Source organism: Trichechus manatus, unplaced genomic scaffold, assembly GCF_000243295.1.
Source record: "Trichechus manatus latirostris isolate Lorelei unplaced genomic scaffold, TriManLat1.0 scaffold00204, whole genome shotgun sequence".
Lineage (NCBI taxonomy): Eukaryota > Metazoa > Chordata > Mammalia > Sirenia > Trichechidae > Trichechus > Trichechus manatus.
The window spans coordinates 557826-576087 of record NW_004444140.1 but is presented as its reverse complement, the minus strand read 5'-3'; the positions used below and the strand labels follow the sequence as shown (position 1 = coordinate 576087).

At 42.9% G+C, this 18262-nt stretch overlaps 1 protein-coding gene across 4 annotated transcripts in view; it reads right to left on the bottom strand.

The window, feature by feature from the left end:
• Positions 1-3282: 3282 nt before the first annotated feature.
• Positions 3283-18262, bottom strand: part of SORT1 (sortilin 1) — an 84519-nt gene continuing 69539 nt past the window's right edge. For all 4 annotated transcript variants that reach the window (XM_023742178.1, XM_023742180.1, XM_023742179.1 and 1 more), the window contains 10 exons: positions 16989-17095; positions 15038-15140; positions 14159-14327; positions 13389-13579; positions 11040-11229; positions 7948-8064; positions 7228-7336; positions 5684-5790; positions 5276-5399; positions 3283-5058 (listed from right to left, as the gene is read on the bottom strand). In XM_023742178.1, coding sequence (XP_023597946.1) covers positions 5044-5058; positions 5276-5399; positions 5684-5790; positions 7228-7336; positions 7948-8064; positions 11040-11229; positions 13389-13579; positions 14159-14327; positions 15038-15140; positions 16989-17095 — 1232 coding nt within the window. In that variant the 3' untranslated portion in view covers positions 3283-5043. The remainder of the gene's footprint in view (positions 5059-5275; positions 5400-5683; positions 5791-7227; positions 7337-7947; positions 8065-11039; positions 11230-13388; positions 13580-14158; positions 14328-15037; positions 15141-16988; positions 17096-18262) is intronic.

Here is an 18262-nt window from a genome sequence, read left to right as displayed (position 1 = left end):
GAAAGTGTGTGGGTTGGTACACTAGACTTTCTGGGGGTAGGAACAATAAAGCTGGTCTCACAAATACCCGTGGAAGGTAGATCTTTAAGCATAAAGCACAAGAAAAAAAAAGTGAGACTTTTCCCCATAAAACATCCAGTACCTTCCATTATTGTGCTAGAAAGACACAGCCCTGGCTCTTCAACTGGCATACTCTCGTTACTGGAGTTTGATTTTTGAAGCTAGAAAGCTGGAAAAAAAACTATCATATTAACAAACCGTAGCTTAGTCATCTCAGTAGGTCAGGTAACAAAGTCCAGTCTGCTTTATTTCTATCCCAAATATTGCAAATATACAGAAAATTACCAGTACAAAGTTAAACACATCCAGATTTATTTACACAATGCTAAAGAAATTTGAGTTTTATTTTCCTTTTATGGAATTTTATTACGGGGTCTGGCTTTGTTGTGGAAATGACATGGGTCATTGAGACTTGATCATCCCACCTCACATGCAATTTTCTGTCCCAAGGGAACAGAAAAGTTGGATTTTTAGAGCACATGCAGTAATGATCTTAATACTGCTTTACACTTTAGTAGGAACGTGGCTGTCCCCACAGCTTGGGGGGTGGGAGGCAGGGAAGTTACTGAACAGGGAGGGACCACATGCTCAGAAAGGGAACAAGAGACAAGAGGAGGCTGAACAACAGGCACATGGGGACCCTGAGCATTTCTGTGCACAAGGAGGAGAGTGCGACCAAAACCCTTCTCCCTAGACGTCCAAACACAGGAGGTGGGCAGACTCATCAGGGAAAATTTAAGTCACCCAACCACAAACTGAAGGCATGCGGAGGATGGCAACGGCACTGATTTGGAGCTTATCAATAAATCATTAACTTGTACACTATACAGTTTATACATGTATATATGTACACACACATATAAATATAAAGGTACAGATTAATTCACGTTATTCTATATAAACAAGGATGCTTAAGAATGTACTGGTGTGAAAGAAAATGCATACAGCAAATTGTTGAAGACAATTTCAAACAAATGTTCTGATTTCCATTGTTATAATGCAATATAACCAAGAAATCAACATGCTCCTGCTATTTCAGTTCTCCTCTGTGAGGGCAGGGCCCGGGCTCTGCTAGACAGGTTGGTGATCCCCGGGCCACCTGAGCTGGGCAACGGGTGGCAGACGGAGCACAAAGTCTGGTACTTGCCGACTCTGGCCCTCCCTGTTACTCTGTCATGTGACAAACCTTAAACTTTGGTTTTGTTCAAAGGACATTTAAGTCCATGTTTGTTTTCCTGCTTGAGGAAAGACGGTGGCAGAGATGAAAAGCTGAGTCTCCTCCTGTCTGAGCAGTTCCAAGCATCCTGGCTCTATATGGGGTAAGGGACTGTGCCGACAATGAGCAGGATGAGCTCTGGGCCACTGCTTATGTGGCAGGGCTCTCTAGAGCTCTCCTAAAGGAAAGAGAGACTCTCTTGACCTGGATGGTATGCCCGGAAAATAAATAAACGACTGAAGCTAGGCCAGCCCTGTCACCTAGGATAGCTGTGCTCCTCTCTGCAGCCTGATATGGTGATGAAGGCCATGGGAGAGCCACTACAGTTCATAGACCCAGCACAGGAGCTAGAGGTGGCCAGCACGTTACTAACCTGTTAGGGATGAAAGGCCAGTGCAGGCCCAGAGGCAAACCTAAGAGTAAGAGAGATACCCAATGGGAAGCCTATTTAGAAGCAGGTGGCCAATTCTAAGTTTCAGTTATAGGTAATCTATTGAATCTCCTGAGCCTACTCTAGAGCTGCCACAATGCTTTTATCCTTCTAAATAGTGTCCCCCATTCAATTAACAACCTCAGTTTATCCACCGCTCGTTTCTGGAGGGGGAGACAGGACACTTCCAGTGACCTAGTCTCATTAGAAACCAAAAGTCCCTCAGGTCCAAGACACTTGTTCACAGAGCAGGAAGGATGGGTGCGTTCTCCACCTAGATTTAAGAGCTCAAACTTTTTAGACTGTCTGATATGCCCAACTGTCTCCATGAGGCTAAATTCCATTGTCAAAACCTCCAGAAATAATATCTTGTGCTACCACCAAGCCTAGGAGTTTATACAATGATATGCTCTGTTTTACCTTCAAGGTTAATGCACCTAACCTAACACCAGTAGGGCAAATTAGAAATTTCTTTTTCCTTAAGAAGGTATAACGAATTTAGGCTGTTGGTTTTACTCTCTGGCTGAGGGCAAGCAGGCTAATGCAGAAAGCTAACTAGCCAATAAAGGGAATGAGCTGGGCTTATTAGCAGTCCTCAAACATAATGAGCTAGGCAGCCAGAGATGGGCAACAAGGGGAACGGAGACGGTCACCCATCAATGAAAAGTCCATTCCTGTGCTTTTGAGTGACCCTCAATGACTTGAGGGGCAGTTTCTAAAAGCATATTCAAAATTACCATTACTTTTATTTGTTTTTAGCCATGAAAAACAAGGGAATAAAATCTTCTGTTTACCAAGGCAGCAAGAGTTTAAAAAGGCAGTAGATACGGTTCTGAAAGAAAATGCCATATCCAATCCCTGAACTAAAGAACAGCAAGTCATCTGTAAGAGGTCCTGCTCCAAGTATTCAGCACTTGCATGCATGAAGATTTTCAAGCATTCTGAAGATAACCAATTGGCACTGCTCATAATACACACAGGTCCATCTCCCAAAAAATGGGCTTATAATCCCTGTCTTTTTATCTCACAAGAATGTTGTGAGGTTCAAATGACATAATACAACTGAAGGTGCTCTAGAAACTGACAAATCCTCAGAAACCCCGTGTAGTGTTATAAGCAAAGAACCTTTATCTTACATGGCTGAAGAACAGTAACTTTCCCATCACAGTTATTTTCTACACCTTAAAACTAATAAAAGAACTACTACATACCAGCACATGTATCTACCCACAGTCTAAGAAAACCTGTTGCTGGCAAGTTAATTTCAACTCACAATGACCCTACAGGACAGAGTAGAACTGCCCCATAGGATTTCCAAGGCTGTAACCTTTATGGAAGCAGACTGCCACATCTTTCTCCCACGGAGCGGCTGGTGGGTTCGAACTGCCAACCTTTTGGTTAGCAGCTGAGCGCTTAACCACTGTGCCACCAGGACTCCCTACAGTTGGTATAGATGGAAGAAAAAGTATCTGGTGTAAATAAACAGGCCTTTTCTGGGCATTAAATTCACTTTGGGCAGGAAGGGTGGGAGGAAGACTGATACTTTAATCATCTGTAAACTGGTGTATCTTTGGGATTATCTGAAATTTTAAAACCATGCAAATTTAATGAGCTTTTCCTAAAAGACTAGTACTCTCTGGCCCTAACAAATATTAACTCTCTTCACAAAAACTGTCCTGATTTTATTTTCTAACTGATGCTACTGATGCTCCCTGACTCATTTAATTTTACGGCGGTTTCAAAGTCTCTAAAATTCTCCATCCACTCCCTCCCCCACCTTCCCTGCTGCTGTTAGTCCATTCTGGTGAGAAGAGAACTTTGCCATCCCTGCTCATGCATTCTGACGAAAGTTAATTTGGCACATTTACTTTTTACTGACATTCTAGTCACAAGGGGAACTACCAGCAAAATGGCAGCTACCAATGGAAAAATGTCCCAATCACAATTATTGGGAGAAACTGTGGCCAGTACAGTAGGTACACTTAGACTGAAAACTTGCTATATTTCTGTATAGCAAATATTCAGGCTGTATTAAAACTAATTACCGCAGCTTTCCATTACTGCACGTCCACCCAAAAATCCACCCTCATTAAATTCTATAATTTATTTAATTTGGAAAAATGTCAAATGAAAAACTTCCTTTAATTTAAAATATGAACTTAATGTACCACCCAAAGCATCATCCAGACTGTAAGTGTGTCTTCAACTGGTTTAGTCAAAAGCTTCACGCCAGCAAATGACTTGGCAAAACCGGAAAAAAGGGGTGAGAAGGAGAGCTTGGTAATAAAATTGTTTTCCTTTTTTTTTAAGCCTACAAATCTGAAAACATCACTAGTCCTGGATCCAGGTACAACAGCAACCTAAAAGGAAGCAAGTAAGTAGCGATTTTAACAATTCAACAAAGAGCCAACCCAACAGGTAGCGGGGAATGGAAGAATGTTCAGTCCTCAGGGCTATACTGTGCACTCAAAACCCAATCCTAGTGAAGAACATTCAGCCTGGGCAGACATCCAGGGCAAGCCTAAACCCTGTCCCTGAGCAAGTCCACTGGCACACACACAAAGCATGGCTTGAAAGATCTAGGAAGAAGTTAAGAATTTCTCCTTTAATAGGTGCTAAATCTAGTCAATTCTCTGCTGCTCCCTTCCCCAGCCCAAAGTTAAACATATTGCCCTTTAAGTTTTCCTGATTTAGTATCTTGGAAGCACATGGTTAAGTTAGTTGCCCAAGGGCAGTTAACAAGAGTATTGCCTAATTAAGTAGGGAAAGACATTAATCACTGTGGTCTATGGTCCCTGGGCGGCGGGGGGCGGTCAGGGACCCATGTGAGGAGCTGGTGTGCAATGTTCTTGCAGCAGGGCTGTCCCCAGATGGAGAAAAGCTGCCCAGGCTGTGCCAATCATTGCAGCCTCTGTTTTCATCTCCGCAGCTGCTTAAGTGGCCAGCAGAGCCTAGGGACAGCACCAAGTACACTGTGATGCTGGAGGCTGCAGCTGCCCTGGGGCAGGTGCCATGTAAGACACGCAAGGGTGGGGTTAGTGAAACATTCCCTTCAAATCCCCTCCCAATTCCCTTAAAAAAAAAAAAGAGAACATTAAAGTTAAACAATTTAAAGATTTCCCTCCTCTTCTCAGAGCCAATTGTAAGAGCATTTAGAGTTCTCCACCCCACCCTGCATTTCTTTAGTGTAGGTGGTCCTTTTGGCTTTGATGGAAGCAGCAGAAACAGAGCTGGGTCCCTCGCAAGGGGAAATTTATTTCCCCAAGTCGGAGCCACAGGAAGTGTAAGAGGTACTGCGGTTCCATCATTCATGCTTGGTCCCAGCTCCTGTGAAGAGCTATTCCAGGAGGTCCTGAAGAGAAAGACATGCAATGTATTATTGACTGACTGAAGAATTCCCATTTTGAAGGCAATCACCTAGTTTCTGGGCTTTCCAAGTCTTACAGACAGACATTAAGTTGCAGCTTCTAGCTTGTCTCCCTCCGCCTTTGTCCCAATCTATCTTGATCAAGTAAGGAACCACCCTTTCTTTGTACTTTTGGACCACCCCTCAAAAGAAATAGTCTCACCTCATCTGAGTCGTCATGATAACCACTTTTATGGCTGCGGCAGGCTGGGTCCAATGCATCCCCGCCATCTACTCCGTTGGCCTCTGCGTGCTGCTGCAGCACAGAGTAGCGATGCACCAGGAACCTAGGGATGGAGACCTCTGTCAATCCTCATGCTGCGAGAAGGGGTGCATTTCTTATAAGACTGTGTGTGGATTTTTGGAGTTTTATATACTCACAGAGTGAGTCACACTTACTGGAAGCAGAGCCCACAGCTGACATATGGAAAATGTAAGATATGAAACATTTGGGTCTGATTTTTCAGGAACATCACTTCAACTAACTAGTTTTTGCCAAGGACAGACTCAAACATATGGCCAACTTTCTGGTTTGAATTCAGTACCTCTGATTGACTTCCACGTTTCTTACCTTCCCCCACAGACATATTTCTTCACAATAAGCACTCCTGCTACGACTGTGACCAGCATCAATCCCACAATGGCCAGGATAATTGGAACAGAATTTGACTTGGAATTCTTGATGAATTAAAACACATACATAAAAGCATTTATTAGGTACATATATCCTAGGCTGAATTAAAGAGGTTGTGCATCCCCCTCGTTTCTCTGTAAATGATGTAAAGTCCCCAGGCACTTAATGATGATATTTTTCCAACACCCCACGATGAACCATCTCAATGACACCAAGAGAATATCACTGCTGGTAGAGGGAAATCAGGGCCACAACTGCCTGAAGCTGCCAGAATGCTACAAACTCAGTGACTTCAGTGTCAACGTTACACAGGAGCCTTGGCAACTGCCTAGAACAAATGGTAATTGTGACTGCTCCACACTACCACTGTTTCCTAGTCTTCGAGTTTAAGGGTGGAATGCAAAGAGGGACTATGATAATAGTGGGCCGAATGAATCTAAAATAGGGCCATTCATTATTTGGGAAGAAGCTGTGTTACTGCTATACCAGGCAGTCCAGTATATGACACCAAGAATTATTTTTTGTATTTTTTTTTACTTGACTTCTGGTATATTTTTACAAATAAACCTTCTTATATCATTGTTGGAGTGTGAATCACCTGCTTCTGGGTGGGAGATAGGGAGTGTGTGTTTTCATTGTATCCAACAGGAGGCAGAGCTGGATTCTGGGACAAGTTGTGTCCCTGTGGGCGGGAGTCCTGTGCAATCACACACACAAACGCCCTGAGGACAGCCATCAGGAGTACAGAGAAGGTACAGAGAAGGAGGAACTTGACCCCTTACAAATACACACACCCACACACTCTTCTTCCATTGCCTTCCAAATCCCACCCCTTGCCAGTCCCTCACCCCTTAGACTATGAGAGACGAGGGGACTGGAGACTATCCAGCTCAACCTCTCATTTTACAGATTAGGGAACTGGGGCCCAAAGCTTACTGCCCCATGTCACACTGCCAGTCCAGTGCTCCTTTATCAAAAGAGGTGTCCTCTTTACCACATCCTCAAATTCCAGCCAGAGAGTTCAGTACTGCAGATTTGTAGTCAGCCCCACAACTTGCTAAATAAAACCAGTCCATTGCCATAGTTCAGGTCTTCATTCTGAATATACACTTCACATAACTCAGCACCAAGACCCACTCCTCATCCTCCAGTGCTCTTTTGCATATGTGAAAAACCTTAGAGCCAAACTTCTGGAGTCTTCTTCCTAAATTTCAGAAATTTCCTCAATTCTGTGCTTCTGTGGCACCTGACTTGATCAGAATACCATTTCTTTCCAAAAAAGGAGTTTTCAGCAGGATGAGCTTATAATTGGGTTATATGACCCATCCTTTATCCTAGTAACTTCCTGTCCAAAGGGAAGCCTGTCAGAAGCAGTGTGCTCACTTTGTATTCATTAATAAAATTCTTGATGCTGTAACTTTGATTTTTCCTGGCAGAACACAAAATCCCACTGTACCTAAACCAGAGCTGCTTTAACATACCTGCTTTTCTGGACTAAAAAAGTTGCTTGTGCATTTCTTTTTCAAGTCTTTTACTTCTCGAATTGGATTCACCCCACCTTGGCATCTGTCTCCTGGAATTTTCCGGTATCTGAAAGGCAGCAAAGACTTGTTAACAGAATACAAAGATGTATTCCTGGGCTCTTGCCTACTTCCTGAAAAGAAGATCTGAAAAGCTGCAGAAAAGCTTCTCGTCTTTACACCACCTTTTATGCCTGGGGGAATGTCTCATGGGGATATTTTGGGGGCATTTTATGACGTTTCAGGCTGAGCCGACTAACCAGGTCTGGCCTTGCCACCAGGGACATGCCTGTCCTTTCTGTCTTAAGAGACTGTGCCAAAGAACCATGACCCTAGGGATGTGTGTAACCAATGGAATAAACACAGGAGAGGTGGAAAAATTTACCAGGGGAGGGAGGTAAAGAGGCTTCTCTAGAACTGCACTGTCCCATATGGTGGCTATTTAAATTAAAATTAAATAAAATTTAAAATTCAGTCTCATTCAAGTGTTAATGGCTACATGTAGCTACCATAGAGCACACAGCACATATAGAACATTTCCACTATCACAGAAAGTTCTACTGGACAGTGCTTTTTCTAGAGTGCTCTAATTATTTTCTCAGATCTCTGTGTGGAAAGCAGCTTTTCATCCTGAGGGATGATGACTCATCTGTCGTGATAAGGGAGCCAAAGCTCTCATACCCATTTGTTGTCAGGTGCTCTTCTCTCCCATACAGACAAAACTCCAGGTCGTGGCCCTTCAGTTCTGGCTGTTCCACACACTTTGAATCATTTTCTGGACGGAAGTAGCCAAAATCACTGCAAGAAACAGCAAATAAGAAAGCTTTCAGAGTTGCTGAGACAGTAAGCGGCTAGCAACGGAGGTTTCTGTGGGGCAGTGGATGGTTAATATTCCAGTCTTAGGTGGCTACAAGGTAGCTCAGGAAAGCCTATGCCACCTCTCAAGAAGACCCATTTAGGAAAAGAGGCATGGAGAGAAATTTATTGAAAAAGAAAAAAAAAAAAAAATCCTGGTGGGCTTAGTTCTCACTAGGGAGAAGCCCAAAGGCTGGGAGCCCTGCCCAGCTGCTCCTGCTCAGGTCCAGGGAGAGCACGGGATGCAGCCTGCAGTGGGTGGGGACCCGTGCATCTAAGATACAGTGGAGGTCACAGAGAAACAGTGCCACTGACAGCAGATCTAAACTCAGGGAGAGTTGGCAATTCATTTATTTACCTCCAAAGAACTCATTATTATGTTGCCCGTGGGGTTTATGTCCACCTTTTTCTGCCTTCCCACTTCTGTCCCTCTTAGCTCCTTAGATGGTTCTTGCCTCTTACTCCAACCTCAGTGCGCTTTACTGCCCTCCATTCCATCTCATCTCTCCATAGTGTCACCCATCCACTCTCCCTTTCCTGTTTTCCCCAAAGAAATAATGTCCTGCCTTCTCTCCATGGCTGACCCCCTACATCAACATCTTTGGTCCCATCTTTCCTACCTACCTTGCCTTGCTTCATTGAGAGTGTGAAAGGGGGCAATCAATCAATCTCTCCCATTCCACTGGTGGCTTCTCCTTAGCCTACATATGTCCTTTACTCTAGAAATTACTTCTTTAACCCTGCTACTTCTCAATTGTCTCCTTTACTAGCCAAATTTCTTAAAAGACTATTTTTGCTTGTTCCACTTCACTTATTACTCGTTTAGTTTTTACCCCATGCATTTCGACTTCCATCCCTCACTGCAACCTTGAAAATGAATGAATGTCTCCACCACCCATGAAGGCTCACTAGTCATCACACCCAGTGGAGCCCCCCCGCCCCGGTCTCATTCATCTTGACCACCTGCTCTGCAGCACCTGACACACTGCTCGTGGCCCTATCCACACACACCTTTCTTTGTGCCACCTCCTGAAAGAAGTCTTCTTTGACCCGCTTCCACCCAGCTCTAGTTGAAATATTCTCTCCCTTCTATAAAACCCCATGGGCACTTACCACCTTGTTTTGCATCTTAATTATGTACTTGTCTTACCAGGACAAAGTTTATAACAAACTTTTCATTAACACTTGCATTGCAAGTATTCAGTGAAGATTTGGTGAATATATTGATGCTGCTCATAATTCAACGTTTTTCTGACAAATATTTAGGGGAGAGGGTAGGGAGAACAAAAGATGCAGAAGACAGCAGGGAGAAATTACTGGTAAAAACCTAGGTTTTCAATCCAAAATTTCAGGAAAAGTACCCTTTCTATTCACACTGGACACGTTTATCAAGTGCGTGTAGTACAGTGTGTGGACCCTGGGGCCTAACTGCCAGGTTCACATTCCACCTCTGCTACTTTGTGGCTCGTGACTGCAGGCCAAGTTAGTCGTGACCTTTCTATGCCTAGTTCTTTCCTTTGTAAAATGGAAATAACAATACCTATCTCATATGGCTGTTGTGAAGTTAAATATAAATCACTTAGGACAGTGCCCAGTATAGAGTTAGTGCTCAGTATATGTTAGCTGTTATCATTGCTACTATACTATTATCAAACATGACTTCAAAGAGTTTAGAGTTTAATGGTGGAACCAAACCTATAAACAATAATTAAAATATAGTAAGTGCATGTAACAGAAGCCCAGGTGAGGGAAAGGTGGGGAAGATTTTAAAAAGGTGATATCTGAACTAAGTATTAAATGACAAGTAGGAATTCACCAGGCTTAGAAGTCAAGCAGGGAATATGGAAAGACCTTCCAGGCAACGGCACAGAGCCCTGAAGAAGCACAACATCTTTAGAAAACAGCAGCTTAGATAATTAAGAGCCTAGCATATGTGGAGTGAAGGATGGCAGATAATCCTTTTTATTTTTACAGTATCATGACCCCTCTAGTCCTACTGTAAAACCAAAGGTGTTCTGAGCGATATTTTCCCCTGTGGAAATACAGGACGGAGGGCCCCTAACACCACTTACAGACAGGAGCCTACAGGAGGAACCATGCTGGGTCAGGCTTGTATTTTGCTCAGACTTGTATTCTGCTGTCACCTGCAGTGCAAGGGAATGTGACGTGGGAAGACATGACTGCTATCAGCCTGCCTTCTTTCTTCAAATCCTTTGGGATCCACAGTATCTTTGGCAGGTAATGAGTTCCATAAGACTATTGCCTGTGATGAGAGGCAGTTCCCCTAAAATTACCTCACTTAAGCTACACAGGGACTCCCTTGCCCTTGTTCAGTCTGCTAACCCTATGCCAGCCACGTAACTTATCCTTAAGTGTGGATAGTACTCAACTCTAAGGAGTCCATCCTGATGGACTCTAAAGGACCATAAACATTCTGATGGCACTCCTGTCTCAAAACACACCCACTCTTTCTGCCTCCAGTCTTGCAGAGGGCCCCAAACTTCCTGACCGCAAGCTGTTGGGCTATTCTCTAAAGTCTAATTTCCTCTTTGCTCCTGTGCTACTTTTCTTGGTGCTTTTGTCTTGTCATTTTCTATAGGTTTTTTGTTTTATTCTCTTCCTCCTTATATACCTTTTCTCCTTCCCATCTTTGCTAAGTCAGGAATTTTGGGATTTTTTGCTGATTCTGCCCAATAATTAACTGTCCAATATGATATTATCTGCCCAACTATTAACAATTTTGGTTCCCTTTCTCTGTGCCTCAGTTTCCTTGCCTATAAAAAGATAAGAAGCCAGCAGTTCTCCACTCTTGGGGAAGAAAAGGATTAAAGTACTTTTCAGCCCTATAAGACAACTGTCTTTCATCTCCTCCAACATGGGAAAGGGGCCAACAGAAGGGATCTGAGGAATGCTGATACCAGAGGAAGTCCTCCAGGGTACAGAGACAGATGGATGGCTGCTTGGTCACAACATAGTCTCGACCATTCTGACAGACGGACGACTTGCGTAGCCGCAGATACTGTTCTTTATAGCCTAAAATGCAGCCATCTTCATACTCTCCAGGGTCTGTGGAGTGAGCCAGCCATACGGTATAGTCCTTCTCTTCACCTAAAGGACAGACAGGCTGTTCAGGAAACTGCACGGCACAGAACCCACCCACGTGAGGCAGCTGCCAGGCTACCAGCAGAACAAGGAGAGGGACAGTGGGAAGGTCTGACTCAGCCTACTGCTTCCTTTTGGAATTGCAAACGAAAAGATACATTAGTCTGCAGCCTACTAACAACTGGCATTTCTTCATGACAAAACATGATTCTTTCCATCTCACCATCCATTTGAGGACTGGGAAAAGTTTTGTTTCAAAGTAGAAAGCTGGACAGGGGACCTCTAGAGTTCCTTCCAAACTGAGGCTGCTGTCTGTATGTCTTATACACCTATGCCGTCCGTCAGGAGGAGCTGCCAGGGGAAGCAACCAGAGTGCTTTCCCCTTGGGTCAGGGAGCTCTTTGTTTAGGACAAGACACCAATTAGCCAAGGGCATGAGTTCAATTTCACTACAGGTTAATTTGCTTCAAACAAAAGAGAAAAGGCTCTCTTTCTAGACCTCTAACTCTAGTTAACTGGCTCTCCAAGGTAGATTGTTGACGATGACAGTTTCTGGCTTAGTATATCATATCATCCACTTCTGGAAAAATGACTCAAAGGCTATGACCTAAAGACTGTGGATTAAGTTTTCATGCTTTGGGATATGAAGGCCAGCAAACCAAAAACTCCATGGCCAGTGAGTCGATTCTGACTCACAGCAACCCTACAGAACAGAGTACAACTGCCCCATAGGGTTTCCAAGGCTGTCAATCTTTACAGAAGCAGAGTGCCACATCTTTCTCCTGCACAGCTGCTGCGGGGTTTGAACCACCAGCTTTTCGGTTAGCAGTTCATATAGCCTGTCAAAGGGCAGGTGATTAACGCATCTTTTAATGACAATGGGTTAAACTAGGGTAACTGTAGAATTGCTTGCTATGGGGAAAACTTATAAGCCAGATCCTTTACAGACTATTTAATGAATTTAGACAACAACACTCACGTATTAAATCGTATTTAAACATGTTGTAGAAAAGGTAAGGCCCAAACTGGAGTGCTGCCTCCCCCAGGAGTCACTGAACTAATGGTCTGAGGAGATGGACCCACAACGCAGTCTGACAGTAAGGACACAATTCAACTAAAGTGTCTTGAAATGTAAATGTGTCTTTTATTCTATTATGCCAACATGTAACTACCAGTCACAGGGCAGTCACTGCTTCTCTAGTTTTTTTCTTTTATCTTCTCTTTTTTTCAGCACCGTGTCAGCATCTTTGGTACTGAGGTTTGGGTTTGCTTGTGATTCTTTAGGAATGAACACTTTGCGAGTACCATTTTAACTTATTTTCTGAAGCCACTTTTGGGGCCTTTAACATGCCTTCTGGTTTGAAGTCACAGAGTTCTGACGTGGTCAGTGCAGGCGTCCCGCTGACCCTGGTGGCTATTCCAGAGCCTCACCTGTGACTGACATTCAAGCCAAAATACTTAGCATGGACACTTCCTCACTTCAACATTTCAGTAAGTGATATAATCAATTAGATGCACTTTGCAATACGGTTTCCCCTAAAGTTTCCTCTTTACAGTTCTACTGTGTTTTCCTAATCAGGGGTTTCGAAAACCCTGAAATGTTTTCCAATTATTTTAGATAAACACAAGCATGCATTATTCTTACCATCAGGAAGAAAGTTGCATAAAAGATACAGAGATCCCTCTAAGTGCAAAGCTACACTGTTCGACATGGTGGCCTTAGCACATGCAGCTGGCCTAACTGAAATTTGCTGTAAAAGCATGTGTAAAATATACCCTGGATTTTAAAGACTTGGTTTGAAAAAAACGAATGTAAAATATCTCATTAATAATTTTTTAAAATTGCTTACACGTTGAAATAGTATTTTGAAAGTACTGAGATAACTGTCATTAAAATTAATTTCACCTTTCTTTTTACTTTTTTCACGTAGCTAACAGAAAATTTAAAATTATGCATGTGGCCTTCATTATATTTCTATTGGACAGTGCTAGTCCAAAGAGGAAGCTGCTTCTCCGATACCATTCCATAGCTTAATTACCCACATGCAACATACTTCAATCCCCTTTCATGAGCCTTTGCTTACTTTAGTTAAATTAAATCAAATTGGTTATTTAGGAAAATGGGCTTGCAAGTTTCCGGCAGAAAATGCCAAAGGAGACACTCACAATTCCTTTCAAGGATATCTTTAAAATCGATAGTGTAGGAGACCCATTGGCGGGTGAGGAAAGATTCTGTGAAGCCCCAAATGCTGATGTTCATGGACCTGGCTCCGGGTTCTGAAGCTAGGCCAGTGAAGTAAATGGGCTCCCTGGTGAACGTGTAGGTTTGCCAGCACTGACCTTCATCTGTGGAGAACCTGAAACCACAAGTGGAAAAAAATCATGACAGAGGATCAATGCTCACTGGGAACATCAGAAAACCACCCTGCTGTGTGATTCCAAATCCGAGAAAATCCCTCATATTTAGGTGATGGCTTACTGCCTGACAATTATATTAATTTTTAATGCCTATCGTTAAGAGGGAAGGAAAAAGGGATTCATTTAGAGAGAGTATAGAAGTAATTATCTTTTAAAAAATCCTCTCAAAGGAAATAGAGTTTTCAATAAACTGAAATTATTTTATAAGAACTTGTTACTTCAGATGTCATTCTCAAGTTCTGTTTGAATACATCTATTTTTGTGGAGAGAAAAAAGAATATTTAAAAAAAAATGACACAGTGTATTAGCTAGAGGGAGTCAGAGGAAAAAGAAAAACCATTTAATCTGAGTTGCTCTAAACTCAAGCCCTTCAAGAACTTTCCCTACAGTTCTGTGGAATGCAAACATCTGAACTGGGATAAGTAACATCCCCCCCACCCCCACCCCCATAAACTGAAGAACATTGCCACAGTTGCCCTCTATGCAGACAGTGTGGGTGGAGATGAGCTCATGCATACTTAATCACATTGATAGGATGGCTGCTGTGCTCAATGGCCACAATGATGCCTCCGGAATCCAGGATGGTGTAATAGTGGGGTCCTTCCAGCATCTTCGCCCAGGAGTAGCCCCCATCATCTGAGATGTACACATCAGGGACCATAACTGAGATGGCATCCCCCACGCTACCTGCAACACAATCCACCATCTCATCAGCACAAATGGACAACAGAACAGAGGATTTACTGCCAAGGGAGTATTTTTGAATGAATTTATTCTCATTATTTCCCATATGGCCTCTTATGGTAGAAAAGAAGACCACTAAAAATTTGGACCACCAGCGTCTGTCAGTTTGTTGTGCTGTGGCAGCTTGCAAGTTGCCGTGATGCTGGAAGCTATGCCGCCAGTATTTCAAATACCAGCAGGGTCATCAATAGTGGACAGGTTTCAGGGGAGCTTCCAGAATAAGACAGACTAGGAAGAAAGTCCTAATGATCTACTTCCAGAAATCAGCCAATGAAAACTCCATGGATCACAATAGGATACTGTCTGATACAGCGTTGGAAGATGAGCCTCCTAGGTTGGATGGCACTCAAAATACACAGTGGCCACAACAATGGACTTAGGCCTACCAACGATCATGGGGATGGCACAGAACCAAGCAACATTTCGTTTTGTTGTACATGGGTTGCCATGAGTCAGAGGTGACTCAACGGCAACTAACAACAACGTGGGAAGGGGAAAAGTCACATTGCTCTCTGTTGGGAGTCTAAGAAGAATCCAAAGTACTAAAGGAATGCAAAAGGTATCTCCAGTAGTTTTCTTATAGGGTCAAAAGGCTGTGACTGAGTTTCAGCGTGCTCAGCTACTTCTGTCCATGAAGTAGGAGGGCCTCTTACCATGAGCGATGACTATGCCTATGGCATTAGGCTCTGAGAGTGGGGCCATTGGAACGTTTAGCTTCTGGGAGATGCTGTAGGAAGCGTGAATATGAAGACTGCACTGTGAAAAGAAACCAAGCTTAGATTAAAACCAAAGGTTCAACTTCTTTACTCATCTCACAGAGCCTTCTAATAAAGCTTTCAACTTAACCCAGACCTCAGTGGATACTCTTGATTCTGAAATGCATTAGAATATTTGGTAGCAAATTATACAATTATTTTCTCATTTGTAATCTGCCTTAGTTTATTCCTGCATCATACCAAAGCCTCTGACCAATGTGTAGAGTGTGATTCCAACCAAATAAACTTATTCCAGACACTGTACAAGATACCGTGGTGATTACAAATAAGACTCAGTCCTGTCTTTAAGAAATATACCAGAAACCAGTTGAGGTGTAAAGCAGAATGAAAGTTGGTACTTTAAGTACTTTAAAAGAAGTTGAAGCAAAATATTGATAAAATAAAGAGGAGTGACTGGTCCCAACTGAAGATGGGCACTAAGGATAGTTAGGGTTTCCAATGGTGGACAATTAGGGGAGGGAGGGATGGGCACAGCTTCCCCCAGGAATAGTGTGAGTAGGCCACAGAGGTGTTCAGGGCATGACAGTGAGTTACAACAAGGAGTATGCTGGTGATAAAGTGGGAAGTGATGATGAAAAGGCAGAAGAAAGACTGACAGGTGAGACCCTTCATTTACCAGGCCAGAGGCACAGACTTTATTCACAAGCAAGGGGAGACCATGAAAAGTGTTGGGGAGGGAGAGGCATGGGGAACCTGAAGGTGGCAAAGCAACTGAAGAGGCCACTGTACGTCCCAGGCTCAAGGTGAGGAGGGTGCACAGGACAAGACCAAGGCAAACCAAACCCATTGCCGTTGAATAGATTCTGACTCATAATGACCCTATGGGACAGAGTAGAACTGCCTCATAGAGTTTCTAAGGAGCAGCTGGTGGATTTGAACTGCTGACCTTTTGGTTAGCAGCTGAGCTCTTAACCACAGCACCACCAGGGCTCGAAGGCCAAGGCAGAGGGATGCAAACAAAAGAGATGGTAGAGAGGGAATCAACAGCACTTACAAGTGTTGGGAAGGGAAAGAGAGTGTTGGGGTTTGGGAGGTACACTCATCTCACACTGTCTGGGGTTCTTAAAACAAAAAACCCAGCCTTGGGAGGGCAGAGTGCTGATGTAAGCAACAGGTACTCCAAGGAGGGCTCAGAACTACCAGTACTGCCATTTTTTTTAAAGAAATCCCCCCATGTTTCCCAAGCACCTTTAAATGCCATAAAGTTTTTCATTTCCCCCCTTTTTCTTCTTCCTGTGAAGACCTGTCACTCTGGGAATCCCTGAACACCACCCCACCCCCCATGCTATTCCTTTGGGTTTCTAGTTCCCAGTCTCTCCTCAGAGAGCGCCTGCTTTCACGTGCACTAACCAGATCACCACCCATACCCAGGGGCCCAGGGAGAAAGGGAAGAAGGCCAAGCCCTCTCCTACTTGTTTCTGACCAGCATGGCTTTGCTGACAGAAACAAGCTTTGCTGACAGAAACAATGCTTGTGAATAGCTGGTCTATGGCTTTTTGTAGGATTTCTACGGTCTCATAGCTTGCCATGCTGACCTCTTAACTAATCACCAGCCTGTCTGTCCATTCTGTCCTCATTCAACAGTTGGGCAAAACACAAATTGTTATCCCTCAGATTTTTCTTTAAAAGGTAAACAAACCTTTCTTCACAGTCCCTACTTCCCCAATTCTAAATTAATCTCATTACTCTCCTTTCCAAGCTTTCCATCTTAAGCTATAGACCCTAATTAAGTATGGAGCTTCATTTTTCAAAAGCCCAGGCACTGGGAAGAGCAAACCAGAATGGCTGCTTTGCTCTAAACACATATGACGATCACAGTCAAACAAACCTCATTCTTATTTTTTGCTGTAGCGTCACATTCACTGTTTTCAGGCTTCCTCAGGTGCGTCCACCTTCCACCTTGGTCAAAAGTGATCATAGTCTGGATAGAATTATCTGAATGGGAAAAGAATGGTATTAAGCCTGATGCTTTGGAAGCATCTGATTAAATTCAGTTTATTATGAAAATACTCTCTCCTGAGACCTTATAATCCTGGGGTCCCACAAGCTTACAACCTAACAAATTGGCTCAGTGTTGCTGAGGAACTGAGCAGTACTGCATTTTTAAAAAAATGTTTCATTGTGTTTTCGGTGAAGATTTACACAGCAGTTTAGGTTCTCACTCAATTTCTACACAAACTGTTCACTGATATTGGTTACATTTTTCCCAATGCATGAGCATTCTCAATATTTCCATTCTGGTTGTTTCGTTTCCACTAATCTAGTTTCCCTGACCCCTTCCATTCTCATCTTTATTTTAAAGTAATTATTGACCATTTGGTCTCATACGGATGATTTTTTAAAGAAGCACAGTACTCATGGGTGATATTCTTTATTTTGTGAGCCAATCTCTTATTTAGCTAAAAGATGACCTTGGGGGTTAGTTCTGGTTCAAGGTTTAAAGAGTATCTCAGGGTAATAGTCTTTTTTTTTTTTTAAATAATATTTTATTGCATTTTGGGTGAAAGTTTACACAGCAAATTAGGTTCCCATTTGACAGTTTCTATACAAATTGTTTAGTGACATTAGTTGCATTTTTCATAATGTGTCAATATTCTCTTTAATTTTCTTCTGCTTGTTCTATTTCTAGTACTCTAGTTTCCCTGCCCCCTTATGTTCTCATCTTTGTCTTAGAGTAATTGTTGGCCTTTTGGTCTCATATAGATTTTTTTTTTTTTTTAACATTTTATTGTGCTTTCGGTGAAAGATTACATAGCAAATTAATTTTCCAATCAATGACTCATATACAAATTGTTTCATGACCTTGGTCGCAATCCCCTCAATCTGTCAGCACTCTCCCCATTTCCTCCCTGGGTTCCCCATTTCCATTAGGTCAGTTTCCCTGTCCCTCCCTGTCTTCTCATCTTTGGTTTTGGGCAAATGTTTCCCTTTTGGTCTCGTATAGTCAATTGTTCTAAGGAGCACATTCATCATAGATGTTACTGTTTTATTTTATAGCCCTATTATTTGGCTGAAAGGTGGCCTCTGGGAGTATCTACAGTTTCAAGTTAGAAGGTTATCTTAGGGCAACAGTCTCAGTGGTCCCTCCAGTCTCTTTCAGAC